Source organism: Phytophthora cinnamomi, assembly GCF_018691715.1.
Source record: "Phytophthora cinnamomi strain GKB4 chromosome Unknown Contig6, whole genome shotgun sequence".
NCBI lineage: Eukaryota > Oomycota > Peronosporomycetes > Peronosporales > Peronosporaceae > Phytophthora > Phytophthora cinnamomi.
Window position 1 is genome coordinate 293,510 of NW_027150939.1, and position 13,808 is coordinate 307,317.

The 13,808-nt window shown below is 56.3% G+C and overlaps 3 protein-coding genes across 3 annotated transcripts; 2 read left to right on the forward strand and 1 right to left on the reverse strand.

Annotated features, from left to right (window-relative positions):
- Positions 1 to 4,360: 4,360 nt before the first annotated feature.
- IUM83_07337 (uncharacterized protein) lies at positions 4,361 to 5,242 on the reverse strand (the record flags this gene model as incomplete). The annotated part of the gene is made up of 1 exon (XM_067931623.1): positions 4,361 to 5,242. The coding sequence occupies one exon, from the start codon at positions 5,240 to 5,242 to the stop codon at positions 4,361 to 4,363; it is 882 nt and encodes a 293-aa protein (XP_067799142.1).
- Positions 5,243 to 9,121: 3,879 nt separating this feature from the next.
- On the forward strand, positions 9,122 to 9,796 carry IUM83_07338 (Zea mays Retrotransposon Opie-2; the record flags this gene model as incomplete). Its single annotated transcript, XM_067931624.1, has 2 exons — positions 9,122 to 9,197; positions 9,246 to 9,796. 2 exons carry the CDS (start codon positions 9,122 to 9,124, stop codon positions 9,794 to 9,796), a joined length of 627 nt encoding a protein of 208 aa, XP_067799126.1.
- A 621-nt stretch (positions 9,797 to 10,417) lies between these two features.
- Positions 10,418 to 13,273, forward strand: IUM83_07339 (Retrovirus-related Pol polyprotein from transposon TNT 1-94; the record flags this gene model as incomplete). Its single annotated transcript, XM_067931625.1, has 1 exon — positions 10,418 to 13,273. One exon carries the CDS (start codon positions 10,418 to 10,420, stop codon positions 13,271 to 13,273), a length of 2,856 nt encoding a protein of 951 aa, XP_067799125.1.
- Positions 13,274 to 13,808: the final 535 nt, after the last annotated feature.

Genomic DNA, 13,808 nt, shown 5'->3' on the forward strand with positions numbered 1-13,808 from the left:
CGACCAGCCTGGGCTGAATACTCATTGACTCAGCTGGGCCACCACTCTCTCGACTCTCGGAAGGCGACTCATCCAACTTGACGGCCCGTGATTTCAGAAGTGGTATAACTACCTCGTCCGGCAATTTCGCGGTCGCGTTGAACAGCTCCAACCGCACCGCAGCTAGGATCATAAAATCCGTCCCGAGAATTAAGTCGACGCCAGCATAGTGCGACATAATCCATACTTCGGACTCGTAGACCAATTGACAGCCGAGAGTCACTTTCACCATTGCTCGAGCTGTCGTATTCAGCTTGCCCTTGTTGACGCCTTGCACGTTAATCTGCCTATCGTTGCTCACAGTGCATTTTAACCGTAGTCTCTTCGCGAAGGACTCACTGATCACCGAGACATTTTCTCCAGTGTCGAGCAGCATCTGAGTCCGCTTGTCGTTCAACGCGCCCATCACTAGGGCATGCAAGCAGACTCGGCGATCGTACTTACTCGCCGACCACCACCCCATGCGCTCACCAGAGCGCCGTCTCATCGTCGTGGCGTGGTCTGGTTCGTGTGTACTCAGCTGAGTCTCCCTCACCATACTCGTAATAGCTCGGCGACCTTCCTCTGGGTCGCCGAGGTCATTGTTCTAATCAAATTCATGTTCATGTCCGTCAGCTCCACACTCCAATTCATCACCTTCTCCACTCATTATCTCGGGCCGCTGCGCCTTGCCGTCGAAAGCGAACACGAAGTTCGCTTCAACCGCCGGCTCAGCTGACTGTGGCAGCCCGATATTATCCAACCCAGTCGAAGTTGACGGGCCATCTTGTATAAATCCTTCGGCTCGTAGATATCGTGGAGGTCGGCGGGCACCGCCGACTTGTCTACGGAGGTGCGGACGAACTTGGTGAGCTTCTCGAGTCGTTGGAACATCTCGCAGTGACCCACGACATGGACTTGCTTGCAGAATTTGCATCGCCTGGGGCAGAAGTGCGCCGAGTGACTGTTGCCATAGCGAGGGCGTTCGTCAAACTCGCCTCGGCGATCTCGGCGGTCGTAACTCCGCCTGTCACGGGTGTCGTCTCGGCGATCCCAGCGTTGGCGTTCAGCTGACTCATTCCGGCGACCTGGACGTTGCCGCTCGCCCGTCTCTTCTCAACAAGCTGGGCGGTCACCCCTGCGCCGCTCCGCCGAGTTGCCCCGTCCTGAGGACTGGTCACTCTCGGCTCCAGCGTCTACATGATCTTGGCTCTCGTCGGAGTCAACGTCGCTGAAGTTGCTGTAACCACCTTCGCTTCTCGACGACTCATATTCGCTGGCTCGCCGACTCGATTGGCGCGAGTCGGAGCCGTGGTACAAATTCTCCACCGACGCGTCCACCACGTTGACTCGGCGGCCTCGGCTCTCGTCGCAACGACTTCGGCAATCATCTCGGCGAGACTCGCGACGGTCATCTCGACGAGTGTTGTCACCCCGTCGAGTTTCGCTTCCTCGGCTGCTGATCATACGATCGCGTTGCTTCTTCCTGTTTTCGCCAAGGATCTTCTTGTTGATAATCTGCTCCACTCGCTGAATGTCGGTGAGTTGGAGCGGGTACAGCACATCCATGACTTCATCGTCACCGCAGTTGAGCAAGAACTGCTCAACGTGATCGCATCCGTGCCGCCCTTCTCGTATCTTCGCGGTACGGGCGTATCCGTTGAGTCGCTTGAAACTCAGCGATCTCGGCGCTGTGTCTTCCTGACGCCGCCAGTTCCGCTGACTCGGCGGGCTTGTTCCCTGTATCTGCCAGATCCAATCGTTCAAGGAGTTCATGTCTTTGGACGCAAATCAACCCGGCTAGCTCGCCATCCCCGTGCCTCGGGCTTCGCTTGAGCACCCCTGTTGGTGTCCGATACGGTGTCGTTTCCACTGCAGGTGGTTGCTTGGCCATCCAGTCGTCGTACAGGCGCTGTTCCTTCCTTAACAAGGACTTGTCAATCGCAGTCTCGTAGGCGAGAACCTGCCAATCGCGATACTTAGCCGAGTTCAGACGCACAAATCCATCATCCGGGGGTAACTCCCCGTGCAACATCCAGAGAATCACGGAGAAGTGAGCGGGGCACCACACCAGCTTCTCGTTCACATTTGTCAAGAGGACCTTAGTTGGCTTATTCCGCGAGCCACAGACAACCGTGGGTATCCAATCGTTTGTTCGTCGTACCCACAGCTCATGGGTGTCGGAACTCGGCTGTCTGCGTCTCAGTGCGAATTCAGCGACCAGCCTGGGTTGAATACTCATGGACTCAGCTGGGCCGCCACTCACTCGACTCTCGTAAGGCGACTCATCCCACTCGGCGGCCCGTGATTTCAGAAGTGGTATAACCACCTCGTCCGGCAATTTCGCTGTCGAGTTGAACAGATCCAACCGCACCCCAGCTGGGATCATAAAATCCGTCCCGAGAATTAAGTCGATGCCAGCATAGTGCGGCATAATCCATACTTCGAACTCGTAGACCAATTGCCAGCCGAGAGTCATCTTTACCATGGCTCGAGCTGTCGTACTCAGCTTGCCCTTGTTGACGCCTTGCACTTAAACCTGCCTTTCTTTGCTCGCAGTTCGTTTTAACCGTAGTCTCCTCGCGAAGGACTCAGTGATCGCCGAGACATTTGCTCCAGTGTCGAGCAGAATCTGAGTCCGCTTGTCGTTCACCGCGCCCATCATTAGGGCGCACATGCGAACTCGGCGATCGGCCTTCCTCGCAGACCACCACCCCATGCGCTCACCAGAGTGCAGTCTCATCGTCGTGGCGTGGTCTGGTTCGAGTGTACTCAGCTGAGTCTCTCTTGTCATACTCGTAATAGCTCGGCGGCCTACCTCCGGGTCGCCGAGTTCATCATTCCATGTCAACTTCACGTTCATGTCCGTCAGCTCCACACTCCAATTCATCACCTTCTCCACACATCATCTCGGACCGCTGCGCCTTGCTGACGAAAGCGAACACAAAGTTCGCTTCAACCGCCGACTCAGCGGACTGTGGCAGCCCGATATTATCCAACCCAGTCGGAGGCCACCTAGTTTAAATCTTTCGGCTCGTAGATATCGTGTAGGTCGGCGGGCACCGCCGACTTGTCCACAGAGGTACGGACGAACTTCGTGAGCTTCTCGAGTCGCTGGAGCATTTCCCAACGACCCACGTCATGGACTTGCTTGCGGAATTTGCATCGCCTGGGGCAGAAGTGCGCCGAGTGACTGTTGCTTCCGCACGCTGCGCTCGGGCCATAGCGAGGGCGTTCGCCAAACTCGCCTCAGCGATCTCGGTGGTCGTAACTCCGCCTGTCACGGGCGTCGTCTCGGCGATCCCAGCGTTGGCGTTCAGCTGACTCATTCCGGCGACCTGGACGTTGCCGCTCGCCCGTCTCTTCTCAACAAGCTGGGCGGTCACCCCTGCGCCGCTCCGCCGAGTTGCCCCGTCCTGAGGACTGGTCACTCTCGGCTCCAGCGTCTACATGATCTTGGCTCTCGTCGGAGTCAACGTCGCTGAAGTTGCTGTAACCACCTTCGCTTCTCGACGACTCAGATTCGCTGGCTCGCCGACTCGATTGGCGCGAGTCGGAGCCGTGGTACAAATTCTCCACCGACGCGTCCACCACGTTGACTCGGCGGCCTCGGCTCTCGTCGCAACGACTTCGGCAATCATCTCGGCGCGGATCGCGTCGATCATCTCGGCGAGACTCGCGACGGTCATCTCGACGAGTGTTGTCACCCCGTCGAGTTTCGCTTCCTCGGCTGCTGATCATACGATCGCGTTGCTTCTTCCTTTTTTCGCCAAGGATCTTCTTGTTGATAATCTGCTCCACTCGCTGAATGTCGGTGAGTTGGAGCGGGTACAGCACATCCATGACTTCATCGTCACCGCAGTTGAGCAAGAACTGCTCAACGTGATCGCATCCGTGCCGCCCTTCTCGTATCTTGGCGGTACGGGCGTATCCGTTGAGTCGGATGAGGAAGTCGCAGATCGGCTCATTCTCTTTGCGTGTAGCCGAGTAATATCTGGTCCGCGCTGACTGGTCGAACTGAGAGCAGTAATCGTCGAGGAACGCTCCGCTGAGTAGGTTCCAACGCTGTTGAGTCTTCTTAGGCAGCTGACGATACCAGCTCTTAGCCGCTCGGCCGAGACTCAGCGAGAATGGCTCGCACCACGAGTTTTGAGGTTGGCGTGTCTCTTTCATCTCGTAGATGAAGCATTTTAACCACTGCAAGGACGCGTCTGAACGGTATCGCTTGCCCTCGAACTCGGCGATCTTGCCGAGCGAGAAGTGAGTGCGCACTTCCAGACACCTGGAGTCAGCTTGTTCCTCGTCGTCATAACTGAGTCGGCGGATTTGCGCCTTCACCGACTCATCGGGATCCCCTTTCATCCCACGGGTCCTCGCCGAGTTCCGCTTCATCGCTGGGGTCGTACAGATGGTCATAGCGATCATGACTCGGCTTCCCCTTCTTCGGGGTCAACATGTGGGAGTCCTCGAAGTACGGAGTTCCCACAGTCGATTGGAACTTTTCGGCTTTCTCGGTCTTCTTCGTCTCCGGGGTCCGGGGCAGAGGGACTTTGCTTGGATCTTCACCGAAGTCGGCGATCCGCTTGGCAATTGTCTGCTTGGGTCCAGGAGCCCGCTTCAACCCGAACTCAGCGCCCAGCCGGCGTTTCCACTGAGTCAGCTCACTCCCAGCTTGGCGAACATCCCAGCCTGATAACATCAAGCTGTTGGGCCTGCTTGTGCAGCGATATCCCATCGCCTTCAGCAGCAGCGCCGTGTCTTCGACGCGTTGGTCCAGACTGGTGCAGTTGATTGGCTGAGTCAGTTCGGGGTCCAGCACCAGCCACTTCGCCTGCGCCATCGCGACCGGCGCAAACGTCATCATCCACTCACTGGGGACTCTCATCTCCTTGCCGAGTCGGCTGAGCACCTTGTTGGCACTCCGCGTGTCGGCGTTCCGGGTTGCTCTTGGAATAAGGGGCGGACGTTCCCGTTGAGCATCCCCTTGATCATCATCTTCATCGTCTTCGTACGCACTTGCGTTCAGCTCGGCGGCGAGGCTGCGCTCAACAGGGCGTGGATTTCCCATCCGACTCACCTGGAGCGACAACTCCTCCACTTCGCTGAGTAACTCAACTGTTGACTTGACATATTCGTCGACTTCCCCCTTCTCCTCAATCCTATCTTCATTTCCTTGGCCTCGAGCGTCGTCATCCTCGAACTGAACGGTTCGAGCCGCATCCATCGTTATGGGCGCAGCTAGCGGACTCGCCGAGTTCGATCGCCCCGCCGGTGATCCAGCTCGCGCTGGGCTTCCCCGACTTGGCGATAGCGATCCCTTGGCCATCATGCTCACTTTCTCTCACTTGACTTGGTTACTTGGTACCTGCGACAACACGTACACCCTGTTCCCGGGTCGCGGCACCAGTTGTGGTGTAGCAGAACGCACAAATTAGTCCTTGCACGCAGACACAACAATCGCCGAGCTAGTCGGCGCTTATTGGCCTACGCTAGGTTGCCCCCAGCGGTCCGGCCCTTCCGGGACAGCGGTGGCGGTCCTCGCCGAGACCAGGCAACCAAGCCAGTCGCTCCTCCGGAAGTCAGCTGAGCTCACTGACTCCCGTTCCTCAAACCCGTGCCGTCCACCAAAGGATGGACAACGGCGCGCGTGCGCTTTTACGGGCCACCGAGAGCAAAGGCTTCTCGGCTAGAATTGTCACGGCACCCAGGCTATCCGGCGTACCGGCCCGCAGACTCGGCGGGACTTGTCCTCGGCGCGCTCGGCGAGATCCTTGCCCTTCCCGGGCCGACTTGTCTCTTGGCGCTACCTGTCAACGACATAAAAATCCAGCCCGCGCAGGGACTTACCAGATAGTGTACGCTTGTCTTGGACTTGGAAAATTCTGCTCTGTTTGTTTGTTATCTCTCCGAAGAGCCGCTAAGGCTCTAACCTAATTTTCCTTGTGTCCCATACAAATACCTAATGAAATGAAGGGGTTCCGGATCCCAACTGATCCCTCACGGAGTCCCTATGTAACTATCTTGAGATCTCGCTGACTTCATGACTCAGTGAGAATTACTGTATCGGGTCTCACTTTGCAACGCCAGACCGCTCTAACTTTGAAACACTTGGCCGACTTTAGTACTTTGGCGGGAAGTACCGTGACCGCTCCCACTCTGAGTCACAAACCGCTCTTACTATGAGACACCTTGATAGTACTGTTGACGATCTGACTCTGAGATACCACACCGCTCTCATTCTGCAACGCCTTCGCTCACCCAGGCTGCTGTCACCGGAAATCGGTGTCGGGTCACCTGCCGGTCACCGAATTTTGGTGTGGCGCAACACCACATTAAATACAACATTTAAGAGTGGGGGGTTAAAAATATGATTTTTCAATGTAATAATAGTGATTGGCTTAATGCAGTACTCAGTAGTGAAGCTTTAACACGTTTGCTTGAAAAACGTCTGCGCAAATGCCAATTGCATGACAAACCGCCAAAATTGGAGGAAATTCCATAATCCAGTAGAAGAGTACTGAATCGTGCCCGACGGCAGTAGAAAAAAGCAACTACTGTCGCGTCAGCGTAAAGTTCGCGTTGCGTACTTAATGTCTATTATACATATTTCGTGTCTTCTCCTAACGCCTTCCTAGTCTTACGTGGGGGTTGCCGACAAACCCTGTGCCTTCTCCGAGTGGACTGGTAGATCCATACAAAATTGATGGTATCGTGTTCAAACTACATTCTGAGCCGAGTGGGGATGTGACTTGCTGACTCCCACATTAAGTCTCTATATCCAACCTGAATTAAATAAAAATTCTAGCGATGCCGTCCACGGGTCGGCCGTCCACGTCATTGAAGTATCCGATGTCGTCCTCCAGAACATGGACGGCCCAGTCAAACTGCGCACGCTCGTCCTTTGACTGCAGGAACTCCTGCAGCTTGACGCACGTGCGCCGCCTGTTAGTCTGTAACGGGGTTACACGCACAAGTGGCTACAAGCCACTTGTGATTTTAACAGATAAAATATCTGTTAATAGTTTTAGATAATTCCTCACCTTGGTGTAAGTCACACCAATGGATACATTGAAGTGGGCCACCACAATGAGTGGTCCACACCTACCCAAAGATCCTATTGGTAGAAAGAAGCATCTTTCTACCAATTAGAGACGTGCATATTGGCGGGGCTCTGACAGCCAGCCGCTGTCAACCCCTTTCATAGATGATAAACAGTTTTAGCAGATTTAGGAGGAAGATCATTTTACAAACAATACAGTTCTCATTTTACCTAATCCTGCGGCAGGCTAAACTCCATGCACATGTGCCGAGACCGCTACCGCGCCCGGTAGCGAGGACGGGAGGTCCGGAACCAATGGACCTCTCGAACGCAACAACTGCTGGTTACCAGCAGCAGGGAGGTAACGTGCGATGCTTCCGTTGCGGAAGGATCGGTCACTTCGAACGGGAGTGCACAGCTCCCATGCCCCCTGGAGGTGGCCGTCGTGGCGATGCTAGGCATCGCCGCGGACCAACAAAAAACGCGAACATCCAGTAGGCGCGGGGCGCCCTACTGGTAATGCAGTCACGCATGCCGACATCGGGCACGCGACACTGAGGACTGCAGCCCCCAGTGAGACTAGCTCTCGCTGCAAGAAACAAGATGACAGGCCGAACCTAGTCATCTTGAAGGTTTACTCGAAGAGAGCGAGTGACTCTCTTCGAGCTTTGGTAGATTCAGGCGCGTCGAACAACTTTGTTCGACTACGAAGCCTGCCGAGACTTGACTTCGAGGAGGTAAATGTACCTCGAAGTCTTCTGGAGGTACGGCTGGAAACAGGTGTCATCGTGAAGACCGAGAAGCGCGTCGAGAACGTGCGCTTCTCGTACAAACAACGAGTGTTTGTCGAACACTTTATCGTCCTGGACCTGGACGATAAGTTCGACGTGGTAATGGGCATGCCGTGGCTTGCACGGCATGATCCGGTGATAGACTGGAAGAAGCGCACGCTCGTGCGCTTCGGCCACGACAGCGGAACAGAGAGCGATGGCCCTGTTACCGCAGCGCACGCACCAGCAGGTGCGCGCGGCTCACCAGTCGAGACAGCGCTTAATGCTGCTGTCCCGGAATGCCCAAGAAGTGCGCGAGGGCGCGCACAAGTGAAACCAACGTCGGCAATGCTGCCGACGTCAGAAGAAAAAGATGTACTGGTTCCGGGAACCAATACCCACGTTCAAGCGTGTAAGGGACAGTCCCTGACCGGAAGAGGTCAGGTCGACAACGACGCGTCGGCTCCGGGAGCCGACGCACCCTCGGTCATGAGGGGCTCCGCCAATGAATGGCGTCGAGGTGACGAAGGCCTGTCAACTCCGGGAGTTGACGCTGCAAACAGTGCGGACGGTTGCAAACGTACCGCACTGACGCAATTTGCATGCTGTCGTGCAGCCGGGCTGCACGACGAAGCGCCATGCGATCAAGCCGGGCTTGGTATCCCGCGCCCGCAGACAGGCTCTGCCGGCGAAGGAACACATTTCTGTGCAGCCGGGCTGCACGACGGAATATGCGGTCAAGCCGGGCTTGATACCGCGCGCCCGCGGACAGGGTCCGCCGGCGAACAACTGTCCACGGCCGGGCCTGGACCAGAAGTACAACTGTGCGGAGCCCGGCTCCGCACAACAAGAAGACGGCTGTTCTTCGCGGCTGCACGTTGGACAAGCAGCGCAACTGTGGACAGCCATCAGGTGTGGCGATCACCAGTCGCGCAAGCAACTCATCTCCCTAGACCTTTGTGGACCTCTGGGGGAGGTCCAGTCCAATGGGTTGAGTAGGAGTCTAAGCGAAGAACAGAACATTGTGAATATTGCATCAAAGCACTCACCCCGTGTCGTGGAACTTACAGGTTAACAGCCGCGGATCGCTCATGGTGGTGAGCACACGTGGAAGCGTAGCTGCAGCAGCGGCCAATGATGGAGGTCAAGCTAACCCCGCACCGCACGCTGCTGGAGCCAGCACGAGTCAAGCTCCTGTACCAGCCCGCCTCCCGCTCAGGCTGCACAAGCCGCTAGTCAAGCTCCTGTGCCAGCTCCGCCTCCCGCACAGGCTGCACAGGCCCCAGCAAGCGCCATGGCGCTCGAACCCGCGATCATCGCGCAGATCGCCAGCGTCGGCCCCGCGCTTACCGCACTAGCGGCTGCCTTCGGTGCGAACTGAGATGGCGGCGGAAGCCAACATTCGCAGCCCCAGCCAGAACAAGAACCCAATCACGACGATGAGTCCGACAGCGGCGCCGGCGAGATCAACAACGCTGTGCGCGGGAAGCGTTCGGACAAGATCGACCTACGCAGCATCAAGGTTGAACGGTTTGATGGCTCGGTAGCGACGGGAAACTTCGACGCCAAGGCTCGTGATTTCTGCGAGGAGCTCGACGAGCAGATCGACGACGCTCAAGCGCTCGCAGGTAGAAAGGCAGTTCCCGTGAACGCGCGCCACGCCCTAGTCGCCTTCGTGAGAAACGAATACCCCAAGTTTAAGGACTTTCTGGAGACGAAGGTCAGTCTTGAAGACGACAAGCCCGAAGACCAACTGAAGGTGGCGGTGGCAGCGTTGGCGCGCAAAGCGGAAACCGACGGGCGCCTCCCGGACCGAAGAAAGACCAAAGTCGCGCAGCCTGCAGCAACCGCGCTGAAGAGCAAGAACGCGAAGCCCGCGAGCAAGAAGCCTCAGCAGACGATTACAAAGAACGCCAAGAACCCGAAGAAACGTCCTGCGGAAGCCCAAGCCCAAGCCGCAGTCGTGTAGCGGAAGAAGAAGCCGAAGACCACCAACACTAACACCAAGAGCTCGTTCAAGTGCTACGAGTGCGGTGCGACGGGTCACACCGCTGATTTCTGCCGCACTTACTTGCAGGGCAACAAGAACGGTGAGTTTGGTAAAGGCACGGCACTTAACGCAGAAGCCGAGGAAGAGAGCGAGAACGATGAGGAAGACCAATGAAGGGCTGGCATCAGGTGGTGCCCTATCCTGCTGGACTCGGGCGCGTCTCACCATCTGACGGGCCGACTGGAAGACCTCGTGGCTACCCGCACGAGCCCCGCGCTCGCGATTAAGGTTGCTGACGGTCGCACGGTTGTCTCTCAAGTCAAGGAAAGGATGAAGATCCAGGCGATAGTAGACGATGGAAAAGGAGGAGTCTCCACGCGGGAGTTCGTACTTGAAAATGTCTACTACGTGCCAAAAGTTCCCAAGACTTTGCTTGTAATCTCGACCCTGGTTCTTACTGGACATGACGTGGAGTTTACTCCTCGCGGATGCACGGTTTTTCGAGGAAACCGTAGGCATGTGGGGTGCATTTCGCGCGTAGAAGACGGAGTGTATCCTGTGCTCACTCCGGAGAGCTTGCTGGGATCAGCCAGCGTCGCCATGTCGTCCGCGTTTGCAGTGCTGGGTCGCGACCTCGAGACTTGGCATCGGCACATTGGGCACATGAACTACAAGACGCTCAAGTGGATGGCCGCAAACAAGATCATTAGAGGACTGAACATCCAGCCTGGAGCAAAGCCTCCTACGTGTGTAGTGTGCGCACGCACCAAGTCTCTGCGACACTCGCCGCCGGCGGAGCCAACGAGCAGCGACGAGTTTCAGGATGGCGTCGTGCACGCGGACCTCAGTGGACCACTGGCGAAGACGCGTGGCGGACACCGGTACTTCATGGTGGTGATCTGGAGTGGCTTCCTCCAACTGTATCTGCTCAAGAAGAAGAGCGAGGCAACGTCAAATGTCCGAGCATTCTTGAAGCTAATCGAGCGCCAGGCCGAAGTCCCGGCAACCGACATCAAGGTCATAAGGATAGACGGCGGTACGGAGTTCCTCAACAACGATTTTCGTCGGCTAGTCCAGAGAGAAGGCCTGTGGCAAGAACACACGACGCGCTACAGTTCCTTCCAGAACGGCGTCGCTGAACGGGCTATCCGGTCTGTCACGGAAATGGCGTCTGCCGTTCTCACAGACTCGGGCTTGCTACATCAGATGTGGGGAGATGCACTGAAGCATGCAGCGTTCCTGCGCAACAGGATCCCTCGCCGAGGGGAGGCCGTGAGTCCATTCGAGAAAATATTGAAGAGAAAACCGGACGTCAGCAAGGTGCCAATATTTGGACAAGCTTTGTCAGTTCGCGTTCCTGATGAGATTTGGATCAAGTACCAGCGGTTCTCCAACACGCGTGGCCAGCTTGGTGCATTCGTAGGTTGCACTGATGAAGTAAAGGGATACCAGGTCTATTTGCCAGGCCCAGGTCACCCAGTCTTTGAGGCTCACAGTGCTAAATTGATCGATCGGATGTACCACGAGCTGGAGGACGTTGGCGACGACGACCCAGATGACTTTGCCCCAGACAGCGGTGACGAACGTGACGACCAAGATCAGCAAGCAAGCGATCAAGATAATGAGGCTCCGCATGAGTCGCAGTCTACAGCCAAGCGCCGCTCTCATCGCATAGCGGCCCAAACGTCCTTCGCTGCTGTCGCTTTCGTGGTTCTGGGGGAGGTTCTCCGTGAACCTCTTAATCTTCGTGAGGCTCAAAGATCACCTCAGTGGGCCGAGTGGCGTCAAGCCATCGAGAAAGAAGTCAAGGCCCTGCTCGAGAATGATACATTTGAGTGGGTGGATTTGCCTCCCGGCGCGTCAGTACTTGATCACACACTCCAGTTTCGCGTGAAAACTGGTGCAAATGGAGAGGTCATTCAGTTCAAAGCCAGGCTGTGCGCCCGTGGCGATCGGCAGCAGTACATGCTCGACATTCTGGACACCTACGCGCCTGTGGCAGCCCTGACGACCGTGCGCATCTTCTTCGTGATCGTCGCCAAGCTTCGACTTGTGGTTCGTCAAGCCGACGTGCCGGCAGCGTACGTCAAAGCGGTTCTCCTGGAGGAAATCTACATGCGCCCAGGCCCTGGATTCGGAACGCCAGAGCAACGTGGAAAGGTGTGGAGGCTTCGAAAAGCCCTGTACGGGCTTCGACAGGCAGGCCGCGAGTGGAACAAAGTGATCGATGCGTTTCTCAAGAAATATGGGCTGGTGCCCACGGAAGCTGATCCCTGCTTATATTTCATGTACATTGATGACTCACTTCTCTTGGTGTGTCTGTATGTAGACGACTTGCTAGTGGCGCATGCCAACGAGGAGCAAGTGTTGCACCTAATGGTGGCACTCAGTCTCAAGTTTGATGTGAAGGACATGGGTACACCCAGTCAATTCCTCGGCATGCGTGTCGAGCGTCCAAGCCCGTCGATTGTGTTGCTATCGCAAGCCTCGTACGTGGACGAGGTGCTGCACCGCTTTGCGATGGACGGGGCGCGACCCGCCAAGACGCCAATGGTCCCAGGCACCCGGCTGGACTTGATGGACAATGTGGTTCCAGAAGATGAAGCCGTCGTGATGAAGAGAATGCCGTATCGGGAAGCCGTTGGAGCGCTTCTTTATCTGGCTCGAGTGACAAGGCCAGATACCAGCTTCGCAATTGGACAGCTTGCAAGACATAATGCATATCCGAGGAAGGTCGCTTGGGATGCGGCGAAGTACCTCGTGAGGTACTTGGCTGACAGGAGAAATATGCAGCTGACATTGGAACCTACCGGTGACGACATCACCGTAGACTCCGATGCTGACTGGGCGAATGACCAAGTGGACCGGAAGTCAATTTCGGGCCGTGGCGTGTTTCTCTTCGGGTGCCCTGTTGCTTGGGCTAGCAAGAAACAGACTATTGTGACGAAGTCGAGTACTGCTGCTGAGTATGTGGCTGCAGATGACGTCATTGAAGATGCCGAGCTGATGCAGTTGATCGTCGAGCAAGTACTGCGGAAGAAGGTACCGCTTGTGCTTGCCATGGACAGCCAACCTGTCATCGCTCGCCTCAAGCGCCAAGGACTCAGCGAGAAATCTAAGACCGTAGATGTGAAGTTCAAGGCAGCAAAGAACCTGCTTCAGGAGGGGAAGATCGCCGTGTACTACACGCCGACGGGTGACATGCCGGCAGACCTCTTGACGAAAGCTCTCGTCCTCGGACAGCACTCTCGCAAATGTGGCCTGTGTGGCCTTTCGAGCACCGATAAACGTACTCGTGCGCCGCTTGTGGGGGAGGTGTTGTTCGCGGCTGCACGTTGGACAAGCAGCGTAACTGTGGACAGCCATCAGGTGTGGCGATCACCAGTCGCGCAAGCAACTCATCTCCCTGGACCTTTGTGGACCTCTGGGGGAGGTCCAGTCCAATGGGTTGAGTAGAAGTCTAAGCGAAGAACAGAACATTGTGAATATTGCGTCAAAGCACTCACCTCGTGTCGTTGAACTTACAACGGCGCATGCGGAGAACGCTGCGCAAGTCTCGGTCCGGGACCGAGACGCCACGAGAACCGTCTGCTGAGCAGACTGAGGCGGTGATGCCGGTCGTCGAGACGCTAAACGTCTTGACGCGCGCCGATACTGGATTCCAGTATCGTGAAGTGGAATCGCTAATCCTCCGACGACGGCGTCGGGGTTGACTTCGCATCCAGTCACGAGCTGGAAGCGCTTCACGCGCGACTTGCACGATGGAAGCATCGAGCAAGTCTGCGTTCATTCGAACAGCGAAAGAACGAAGAGCGAGAGCGAAGAGCTGAGGCAGCTCTTCATGGGAGGTACCACTGAGAGTGAAGACACTCTTAGTGCGAAGACGAAGCGAGAGCGCTTCGAGAAACAAGGTTGGGACTCGCTGAAGTCGAGTCCCTATTACGAATTGTTGAGGGAGTACAAAGACGTACTCCCGGAAGACATTCCTGCG